This window comes from Dicentrarchus labrax, unplaced genomic scaffold (assembly GCF_905237075.1).
Source record: "Dicentrarchus labrax unplaced genomic scaffold, dlabrax2021, whole genome shotgun sequence".
In the NCBI taxonomy this organism is placed as follows: Eukaryota; Metazoa; Chordata; class Actinopteri; family Moronidae; genus Dicentrarchus; species Dicentrarchus labrax.
This window is the reverse complement of record NW_026136706.1, coordinates 21,114,624-21,126,679: the sequence shown is the minus strand read 5'-3', so window position 1 is coordinate 21,126,679 and position 12,056 is coordinate 21,114,624. Positions and strand designations below refer to the sequence as shown.

At 40.9% G+C, this 12,056-nt stretch overlaps 1 protein-coding gene across 5 annotated transcripts in view; it reads left to right on the top strand.

The window, feature by feature from the left end:
• nalcn (sodium leak channel, non-selective) overlaps positions 1-12,056 on the top strand; it is a 65,392-nt gene that overhangs the window by 39,426 nt on the left and 13,910 nt on the right. For all 5 annotated transcript variants that reach the window (XM_051404638.1, XM_051404639.1, XM_051404637.1 and 2 more), the window contains one exon: positions 11,226-11,362. In XM_051404638.1, coding sequence (XP_051260598.1) covers positions 11,226-11,362 — 137 coding nt within the window. The remainder of the gene's footprint in view (positions 1-11,225; positions 11,363-12,056) is intronic.

The window sequence follows — 12,056 nt, the reverse complement described above, 5'->3', positions numbered from 1 at the left end:
TTACAGTCTGTTCAGCACACCATAGAGGCCAAACAGTCTGCTGGTACGTACAATATCCCTGTATGATTCAGAGCTGAGAATAGAACTAATGTTGTTAAAAAAACATTCAACTTCTATAGGTCCTATAAGCAGCGTTTACTTCACAACCTCATAAAGTTGGTAATGTTAAAGTGGCAATACTTCTCAAACTCCCACCCACCCGCAAATATCTGCTCCATTATTGCCTACATTTGTGCATTAATGAAGCAGATCAGCACGGATGGAGTTACCAGGCAACACATTTTGGTCGTCATCATGTCGTCATCAGGGCTGGTTTACGCTTCCACCTGTGTCTTCAAGCGTATAAGCTACTTTTCCTTGACTGTTGCCATAGCCAAGTGTGTGTGTGTGTGTGTGTGTGTGTGTGTGTGTGTGTGTGTGTGTGTGTGTGTGTGTGTGTGTGTGTGTGTGTGTGTGTGTGTGTGTGTGTGTGTGCAGGAGGCCTACTGCGTCTGCCCATGTTGCTGATTTGATAATGACATCATCAATAAGGCATGTAGCTAAAAACATCTGTCATCGTTTGTATGCTGATTGCAGCCCAGCCTTTCAGGGGAATGACTTGCATCTGTCAACCTCGACAGACCATTTGTCTTGATTTGGATTTTTCATCTGAAAGTCAAAGCTTGAAACACCAGGAGAAGCATGGGTAGTCGCACTGCGATCAAGCAGATCAGCATTAGCTCGCTGTGCTGTAATTTCTTTAATGTCGGGTGACGTGAGCTGTTAGCGATCGAAACATTTCTGAATCCATGCATCATAATCACAGCCTGAGAACAGGAATTAAAGTTATTTGCTTTAAAAACACACACACACCCATACACACCAGTGTATACATGCTCTAACATGTGCACAGTCATACACATGTATGTACACATAAAGAGTGGTCTTTATTAATTAAGGAAGTGAGAGTAACAGGGCAGCAGATGAACAACCAGTTTATTGCACCATACTGATGAGCCAGGAGCAGAGAAGTAGCATGGATTTGGCACACGCATGTACCTGCGCACACACACACACACACACACACACACACACACACACGCACTGTGTGTGCATCAGTGCGTGCTCCACTCATCAGTGTTGATTAGGAAAATGCATTTATTGTGTGAAATTAGGTTTGCTAGAAATGTTAATGAAATGAAGCCTGGGACAGCAGAAAGGTAGACAGCAGAGGAAAGCAGAAGTGAAGGGAGGAAGTAGACCCACCCCATGCACGCACGCACGGACGCCCACACACACACACACACACACACACACACACACACACACACACACACACACACACACACACATCACCCTCCCAGGTGTGTGTCTGTTCATAGCTGATGTGAAACTAGGGAGAGTGCTGACCTGCTCATGGAATATCATTTTAAAACATTTATACTGTGCAGCAGAATCTTGTTGATGCTGCTATTACTTCGATAACACGCTCAACCTGAACACATTTTCACTAAGTATGGGAAATTGTCTGAGACGTTAGGGAAAAATAGCAATAATGTGTAGTAATTAAAACCTTACCCAGTGATACTTGCTAGCTTATGATTATAAGTCAACTAACAAGCAATCCATGATTTCTTATGTTGTTATTAGCTGAAATATATTATTCTCTATTATTGTACATTATTTAAAAATCTGAAACACACAAAACTGTGAAAGTTGGATTTCGAGATGGAAACATAATTTACATAAATTAGATGGAAAGTAAGGAATTATTTTAAGTTAAGAATTCCTTTTTTTCCAAAGTGAAAGATTTTTGATAACAGCGCAGCCACGTACGTCGTAGCCGTACATTTAGCTGTCTATTATTACTTCACTACAGGATTTGTTTTAGATCGTAACAGTTTTTCATGCAATGTCGAGAACTATATTTTTAAAAAAAACTGCAAATGCAGTTAAAGAGTAAAATCGTACATTACCACTGTGGAGATCTAAAAGATGAGAGATGCCAATGCAGTAATGGCAGCTTGTTTACTTACCTGCCACTAGAATCGGTTAGTTTGTCAGCACAATGCAGCCTTTTCATTTGAGTTCTATTTCATTATTTAGTTAAATTAGAAACACTGCATGTCTATAATGTGTTTTTCTTTATTGCTTTTTTTTATGTATTGTCATACATGCTAGACCGCAACTTTGAAGAAAGCTTATGAAATTCCATAATTATTTAGAAGGTGACATTCTCCTTTCCTTATCCTTCAGGATAAATGAGAGGAAAGCTTTTTGCTCTTTTTTTTTTGGTTTTAACTTGCACATAACCTCAGTTGACAGTGACCGTAAAACCGCAGTCGTAGGCATACTTCTAAAATGTCAAAGTGCAATCCAGAAAGAGAGGAAGACCATAGGAACAGGCCAACCATTTGATCTGAAAAACGAGTGTTTCTATTGGATGTTGTTGTGCTCGTTATTTCTCTGCCTTCAACTATGGTGTCACAGGTCAGTGGGCTTTGTGATGGGAGAGACTGATGTCCCATCTCTAACAAATCATCCCTGCCCACAGTGCAATGTCTGCAGGACCAAGGGGAGGTGCAGGGGAAGGGGAAACTGTTTATCCTGTGCCAGTAGATATCAACCAAATAGAAAAAGGTGTTTACCCCTAAGGGCAGAGATGATGATGATTATGTGTGTTTGTGTGTGTGTGTGTGTGTGTGTGTGTGTGTGTATGGGTATGAATTGTCAGCAGTGATAAATCTGCGTGTGTTTTTGCGTACACACAAATATTTTTTGCATTTCTGTGTGTGTGAAAGTGGAAGTGTCTGGCAATCAAACGGGTCCTCAGGCCAGGTAGATGAGTCATGTGGAACATTTGGGAAATGTGCACATTCGGGAAATTGTGCAAGGAAAATGCTAGGCAGAGAGCGAGAAAAACTAAAAGCATAGCTACCTTCCTGTCTGTTTACATAATGCAAGCAGACAAACTGACATTTAAATCCTTTGCACATTGAGACCTCTCACTCTGTCCTTTGATATTTTCTCTTTCTCTCCTTCAAAGTCTGCCACATTCTTATGAGCAGAGAGGAGAGGGTGTAGCTGTGCAAGTGTTCAGCCTGTAGAGGATATATCTTCTCTGCGGGCAGAGTAATGGCTTTCCTCTCTGTTGACTGGTTGTCCTTAATGTAACAAACGTGAGGACGAGTGTGATACAACTTAAGTTTTGTATTTCTTTGTTGGTCTTAAGGTCATGTTTTACTGTTTGTCATGACCAGAAAACCAAAAAACAGAAATTTTATTGACCTATAAGCATGCACCACACATACTGTACAGAAACCTGGAGTCACATACTGTACACAGGTAATGGTTTTGTGCTACAGTAGGTCTATTTTTGGAATAGAGCTTGATTGATGAATAGGCTGGGCCAGTTTATTAGCCAATATTAGGTTATTGCAGACATCAGCATGGGTCAAATGATGAGTGACAGCAAACTGGAGCAGAGGAATGCCAGATATGTTTGAGATAATGCTATTTTACAATCAATAAAATATGAACTTGTTTGTCCAAAAGAAAGCACTGACTGACTTTATTATTCATCTTGGTCACAATTTCTTAAAGAGCAACTTAACCCCTGCTAAATATCTTGTTTTTGCTGACCTCTAGTGGTTTACTTTCTCACCTTGCTGCAGCGATGTAGAAGTGTACTCCAGGGTGTGTTCAGTACACTATGACATCACTGTGAAACTGGTTCCCAGCCTGGTGCTGAGTTAGTCATTAACAGACATATTTTACAGGATTCTGACAAAATAATCGTATTCACTTACTACCTTATGGTATCTCATAGATATATAAATGTATATACCACATTTCCAGCTGCTGTTCGCGGGACTGTTGCATCAACGCAGCAGCAATATTAGTACTGGGAAGGTAAGCTTCCTAATGCATGTAAGTATCTAAAGGCAGGAGGTCTATCAGGTAAATTAAAATGCTATGAATTTTCAAGCAGTTTGGTCTGTTAAAAATGGGTTTTTATACCAAAATACTGCTTATGTAGTAATAATTCTGTAGTATAATATATACAATTAACTTACCCTACCTAATTATATTAAGTATGTTCTTTTTTCTTACTGTATGTAAAATGTGTATAATTTTAGAAATAAATAAAGACTGAATTGATGACGTATTACAACAAACACTAAAGTTATATGATTACGAAGTACATTTCTGCAAGGCTTCACAGTACTATTTTCATTTTAGTGAAATATTCACATTTGTTAACAGTTGCACATTCTAATAAACCAATCTTGCAGTTTCGTACAACTGAAAATAAAAGCCCCAGGAAAATGACTTAGGAATGCATGTTTATACAGAAGACAAGGTTTTAACAATACAAATTTATCTCTAATATTATGTAATTATTTTTTTTGAAGTAAGCTTTAACGTTAACTTAGAAAGCAGCACAAAAGTCTGGCATGTTCTGCTCTTTGAACGGGCTAGACCCTCCTACCGGATGGCGGTGGCAGAGACACATGTTAATGTTAAATAGACCAACATATCATTACCTGATTGTTTAAACTCTTGAGTACAGTACCTGTGATATCTACAGTAATATCTGTATCTGTATCCCTCTCAAAAATCCAGCATCGGTAGGACTCTTTACAGGACTTTAGCAGGAAGGAAGGATGAACCTATCAAAGCAGAACAATTTCCAAAAGTTGGTTCATAGGAGAACGCCCTCATAAAAATGCATTTCTTTAACTACTTGGCCTGGTCATGCTCTTAGCAATTTCTCAAGGTTTTGCAATCAAATCCATTATACTCTGTTCATGTATGTACCCAGTAGCCTCTGGTCTTTGTTATTTTAGAGCCAGAACCACAATGGCCTAAGGATATCCTCTGCACAGACTTGAGGATAATTGTTGGTAAATATCAGATTTCCAGATGATCTGACCAGAAATGATAAAGCGGACTGCTGTGCTTCATAGCTTGCACCATCTAACCATACTGCCATCTAGTGTAAGGCCTACACATTTGAATAATGATTTGTTGCTGTTCAAGGATTAATAGCTGGACCAGACAAAGGGGGGGGGTTTATAATTGTGTGTCTCTTGGTACCACCGAGGTCTATGTGGGCATCACTTGTGGTATGATGGATGATGATGGATGACTTCCCTCTCAGATCACCAATATATTATCAGTTTAACAGACATGGTTGTGAGGGAGGACTCACTACCAGATGAACATCCCTAAAGAAACACTGTGGGGGAGTTCAACAGACCACAGACAGAGGGTGGGATGTGATACAGAGCTAATCAGATTGCTGCCCCCAGTGTGTCAGGCTTGTCAGTGTTGGCGTGGAGAGAAGCATGGCAGTGACAGCGTGTGGTCGTCAGTTGAGTTGCGTCTATCTTCTTGTTCCACATTTGTCAGTTGAACAGAGTATGATCTGGCGTTGGCTGTGAGAGATCAAACAGGAGGAGTAAGGAGGCGGGTGAGGGACGTGGAGAGGGAGCGATAGAGGTGGAGGAAGAGATAGAAACGGGGGAGGGGGGAGGGAGAGGAAAGAGAACAGGAGGAGAGAGAAGAGGGATGTTTGCTTTGGGTATAAATCAGGTTTAGGATAAGTAGTCACTGTTCCACAGATGTGAAGGGAAAAATTCAGTGTCACCGTGGCAACAGTGACATGATAAGGGCTCTTCTCTCCAAATAACACCTCATTGTTCTTAATATTGGTATGTGCATGTGTGTACACATGGGGTGGTGGGTTTCTGTTTGCTCTGTGCCACCGCCACCATATTTCAGAAGGCACTCAGCTTTGAATGTACCTTTTGTTAAGGAAAATTTAGTTTGATCAAATGCTTTATGGAGTGATTGTATTATGGCTTCCCACCAAGGATTTCATTATTTATGAATTAAACTAAAAGCCTGTCCTCCATTTGCGTGATTTAATGGACCATGGACTTATTTGGGGATTTAGTGTAGGAGAAGAAAGGCGAAGAAGAAAGAGGGAGCAGAGAAGAGAGGAGCGTACCCCTTGGAGAATCCCAACACAATGTGTTCTTATCTTTTGAATGTCACCTTCAGTTTTATATTGGAGGCCCTGTGCATCTGCCATGTTCTAAAACTAGCCTGAACACACACACACGCATACACTAAAACGCTCGCAGGTACAACATTGCCCGTGTAAGAAATTATGTTGAAAAAGAAAAAGTGTTATTATTATTATAATTGTTAAATTATTTGTTTTGTTTTTGCACGTTTGCGCTTGGCTGCAATCACAATTGTTTTTGCTCCGATTGTTACTCTGTGTTTTTGGTAAGCTCACCCATTCAATGTAACATTCCTGCAAACAGATGTTTGGCTAAAATGGAGGCATGCTAAGCAATGTTTGTCAGCCATTTAGCAAGCATTTGGGGTAAGCTTTACTATCAGATGTTGTGCTCAATTGGATGTCTTCTTTAAGTTCTTGATAGAACAGTGACTGTTTAGGTACAAGGCACAGTTTAATGTTGTTGACTTTTTGTAGTAAATATCCACACGGATGTAATATGTTTGGACCAAGAAGATTAATCTCCAATGCTGTTTGTTTAACACATAGGTAATGCTTTAGTAGTTAAAATTCAAATGTATTATTTTCTGAAAGCATTTGAAACACAATACCTTTTTTAATATTCCTTTATTTGTCATTTTAGCCTTTATGATAGGCTACAGTGAAGACAGGCATGAGCCTTAACCACTAGTCTAAGGATGTCCTGACAACACAAGACCTGAACCCAAAGGCACACGGATGAATTCTATATAGTCCTTGATATTGAGGCAATGGTATTAATGGTATCCGCAGTTGTTTTGACTGTTGGAGGTAGCTATTAGAGGTTTACAGGCTGTGTGGCTTTACAGCAGCTCCACAGCATGGCTCATTACCCAACTAATGAGAGGAGAGGGTGACCCTGCTAACTCGCGCTCAGCTCTTCCACCCCTGGGTATTACAGCTGGACTGGCTCAAGGCCTGGGGAACCCAACCAAGACCGCAAGAGGAGTACAAATAGGTTAGCATGTATGACAGGGCCCACACACGTTTTGAGATTCCTACGTATACTTTTTTTTTTACATTTTAAACACAGATACAGAACTTACACACTCTGTTTTTCTCCTGCTGTGCCGAAAAGTAACTACCACGGCGAATGATGGATTACACAGAAGCTGTGTATTAATATAAAAATGTGCAGCCTATGATCACACACACACACACACACACACACACACACATTATCACACATACGCAGCTGTTGTCTGGTGTTGTTGCTGAATGGTAGGCTCTGATGTCTGAATGGTAAAATGCAGATGACTTGTACGTACATCCTCCCACACACACTCGGCGAGAATGTGTGGGCAGCAGTTTTGTAGGCGACTGTTCATCAGTTGTTCCATTGGCTACTCATGGATATTCATACTCTATCATGTTTGTGTGCCTCTGATGCACTTTCAAAGAACAGATCAGAGAGTTCAGAGGAATAAAATAGTACTCACAGGCCTATCAGAGTCAATAACTAGTGCTTTTTGTGAATCGAAAAATGCTCCAATGACCGGGATACTTGAGATGAAATATTTTTAAACTATGATTTCCAAGTTGTTTGCTCACGGTTGTTGAAAAGCAACCTTTTGCTGCTTCTTCCAATTGGAGTTCAGTGTTCTGTTTGCTTCCTCGCAGAGCAGCTTGAAGCTGTATAATTTTAAGGTTGCAGATATCGAACAGATAAGGATCCAACCTCCAGATGGGTTAGTCATTCTGTTAAGCATAGTTGCCATCATGCTATTAGCATGGAGCTGTCTGGGAGGGAGCGTAGCTGGCCCTGCAGCTGTGAAATAAAGCTGTCATGGCAGCTTTAGTATTTTGTATGTTCTCATACTAATTATGTGGAGGTATTAATACTGAACACAGTAATAAGTAGTGTCACCGTGCAGGGGCTTTACTTCTTTCTCCCTTCAAGAGGGGAGCTTTTTTGCTTATTTTAAATGCTTTTCCTCCTAGATGGTTTTCCCACCTTACTGTATTAGACTTTTCATGCTGACTACTTTATCTTCCCCCCCATGCTCCCACTGAACTATGACTATGACTGAATTTGGTCTAATGCTAATGGTCAGCATTAGCTTTTCTTCCCTTCTGAGCGTTGGTCAGGAAAGCTGTGGAAATCCCGGACGGAAAGCTCCCGAGCTCAGCCGAGCCTGAAATTGGCTTGAATGGAGGGGGAAGTAGTGGCAGATCACCTGAATGGGTCTCAAGGCAAAACACATTAGTCTCGGCTCCATTGTTACACCACAATACACTAAATCTCATCGGTGGCAAGCGGAGCAGCAGTTTTGATTTATCAACCATTCACTGTGACATAAAGAGACACACAGAGACATTTTCTCCGACACACACACACACACACACACACACACACACACACACACACACACACACACACACAGATAGGTGTGTGTGTGTCCACCTGTAGGCTAAATGCTCCACTATGTTCACCAGCTAGTTAACTTTGTCATTTGTCATTTGTTGCTGGGCAGATGCATGCGGTGGGTTTTTGCTGCTTTTTCTCTTTTTTTCTGCAAAACAGTAAAACCAAAACAATAAGCTAAAAGACACAAAGATGCTGAGAGGAATTGGAGAGTCGACAAATACAAATACACATATACAAATAGCCACATTATGCATTGTTGATACAGAAATATTGATTATAGACACTTTGTTACACTGACAAAAATATATGCCAGGAGCATACATACATATATTGCCATGTGTGCACTTAGATACAGGAGAAAGCGATTCCTCTTCTTTGATTAAGCAGGACGTAAAAGCAATAATCTGATTTAGTTTGTAAGTGCTCTGTTCCTGAGCTCTTGTGCGTCAATGTGTGCTTTATTGACTAAATGTATTGACCAAACGGAAGGCCCAGTGTGTTACTGCACATATGCAGTAGTTAATAGTGATCTATGGCAACTCAAGAGTGCACCTCCTCACTAGGTAAACCAGAACTCACTCACTGAACAGCCTTACACAGCATCAGTAATTAAGGAAACTATAGGTTTGGAACTATAGCTGACAAACACTCTTCTTACATTGACCTCCTGGACATGATTTGCTAGAAGGCGTCAGAGCACATCCCCAAAGAAAATAATCTAAATGGTCCATGGTAGAGTGCATTCCGATTTGTTTTCCCAGGATGAATTGAAATTAAATTCAGTTCATCCTTGGCTTATTTATTTCCACAGTAGGTGGGTCCCCAGATGCAGCAAATAAATAAATAAACAGATAAATTGAAGTACATGAATAAGTGTGCATCACTCACACTCCACAGTCTATTTACGAGAAAAGATTTTAATAACAATTCTTTTCGAATGTCTGTTCCTCTCCCTGCAGCTCTCTTTTTCTCTCTTTTGGGAAAATAGAAAGGAGGGAAGAGTGGGAGATCAGTGAGGGAAAGAGGCAATGAACAGAATCTGAAGTTAAAACCACGATTTTAAGACTGGGGCAGTCTTATATAAAGAGATGTGGATAGATGCTCACTTTGATGGAGACGAACAGATTCTTTAGAGAGGTGGAGAAAGGGAGGTGAAACGCAGAGAGCAACAAAGGACAATGCGCGGCACAGAAAGTTTTGCTGTAATGGGATACCGCTGCAGATAAGGGTGTAGAGCCTTGGCTAAACTGTACATCTCGCTGAGTCGGCCCAATTGATTAGGACCTTTGGGAACAGTATGGTCCATATTAATTCTGCGCTGTGTGTGTGCGAGCGTATGTGTGCATGCTTGTTTGTGATTTTTTGTTTGTGTGTGATTTTTTTTTCGCTTGCTGGGAACTCAGCAACCGAATGTACAGATGACTGCAGCACTTTGTACAAGTTTCACCCAGAGAACTGCAGCGCTAGAAAGAAGCTCACTATTTTCCCCGACATGTTTTTATTTTCAATTCAATACCGTTGAAGCGGATGTAGTGTTGTTAGTCTGTGTTTTGTGTATTGCTTTAAGCCATATTAGATCCACAATCCACTTGTCTTTTTGTAATCATCCCTTAAGTTTTATCTCTTTTTATCTCATGCTTACACTTTCTTCTGTCTGCTCTCTTTTACTCGTTTTGGTCTCATGCTCTTCCTCCCTCTGTCTCTTCCTCTTTCTATCCCATGTCTATCTTGGGAGTCAGAATATAGAGAGAAAGCCTAGGCAAGAAAATATTGGTGCATAATTCTGTCTTCAAAGTACGCCACTCACCACTCACCCACTCATGGTAAAAAAGAAGCTCCCACATTTTAGTCTCCTAGAAAAAGAAAATGGATAGACAGATTTCCATTCCCTCCTTTGTCAGGTCCCTTCTTCCCCCGGCTGTTATCCCTCAACACGAGGGGCTGTTCCAGTCATTCGGCGCCTCGCAGTCAGACAAGTGCAGACAGAAAATACCAATACACAAGAGCAGCGTGAAGGGACGTTTGCATTGGTTAGACAGACAGAAAAAAACCGTCATGACTGACAGAGAAACATTCACCAAGCCTAGTCAATATGTTTCACAGTGGTTTCCTGCTCCGAATGATAAGCTGCCATTCACCGTTGCTCCAAATGCAGTTCAGTTCCAGGCCCTAATCTGCAATGCATCAGGAGTTATCTCCAGGCACCCAGACAGAGAATACCTGCAAAGGAATTTCAATCAGCCTCCGCCATATGTAATTAAATGGAAATAATTGGTTTCACTCCCTTTGTCATCTTTTTATTTCGCCAGCCTGTGGCACCGTGCTCAGGCCTGCACACATGCACATTATTCTAACTGTCGCTACCTTTTCTTTTCTCTATTAACCACTCCAAAGTAATCTTTCCTTTTTCTTTTGTTGCCTTCTCCATTTTTTTCTAAAAAGTAAGTGGGATCTCATCCTAAATGTGGTTGTATGTACTGTATGTGGCGTGTGTGTTGTAGGTAAGTGTGTTGCTGCCATCCTCAGGCAGAAACATGAAGCTGCACTCTCCTCAATAAAGCCTCTGCATTTCACAGTGTCCTCATAATACCAGGCTTAGTATCATGCTTTTTCTCCATAAATACCAAGGGTAACGTCCAATTCTTTCCACACCCAAACTACAGCAACTGTGTCCTTCTTTTTCCCTTTGTATCTTATTTTAACCCCTATCTCCTTCATTCTCATCACGTGGCTGACTTTCCCCTATTTACTGTATTTTGGCTTGCTCGCCTGTGTCTAAACTGCTTCTCTGGCTCCCTCCTTTAGCTCAAGCAAAGTGAAGCCAACGCTGACACCAAAGAGAAACTCCCTCTACGACTCAGGATCTTTGAAAAGTTTCCCAACAGACCTCAGATGGTGAAGATCTCCAAGCTTCCATCCGACTTCACCGTGCCCAGGATCAGGTACATGTTCACAGGCAGACTCAAACCAAGTCAGTTCATACATACCTAAATGTCAATCACACTGCAGTATAACACAGGCACCTGATCTATTTATTAAGATCAAATTTATTAAAGATATTTAGTAAAAATAGTTAAACTGCTGTTCTAAAAAAGAGGGATGATGTAAACCAATAAGAGTAAGAGTTTGGCATCAAAGGAAGAAGAACTGGGTCATCAAACACATAGACAGAAAATCAAGGGAAAACTACTTATTATTTATTAAGCAGTGATTTCCAGTTTATTGTGGAAAACATCACAGTAACGAGCACATGGAAAACCCTTTAATGTTACCACCATGTTCCAGACATTTTCTGTGGAGCTGACATGATTTAAAGAAAGATTTCAGACTTTCTCCTAATAGATAGTAACCGATAATGTTCTGCACAAAGTTCTGTTGTATCCTATGCAGTGTTTTGCAGGAGAGCTAAGCTGTGTCCTAACATAGTGGACCTCATAATCAATTTTATCATGTAGTTGCTGATTAGTGCACAGCTGGGTCCTTCGCTCCCCCCAGAAATCCCCCCTGCAGCCCATCTGCCAGGCTGCTGCAGCAAGAGATTCCACTGACATATTTTGTAGCTGAGTTTGCACCAAGATGGTTTGGCGTTGTAATCTTTCAACATGAGGATTTCTTCAGTAGGAAACCACGCATTAC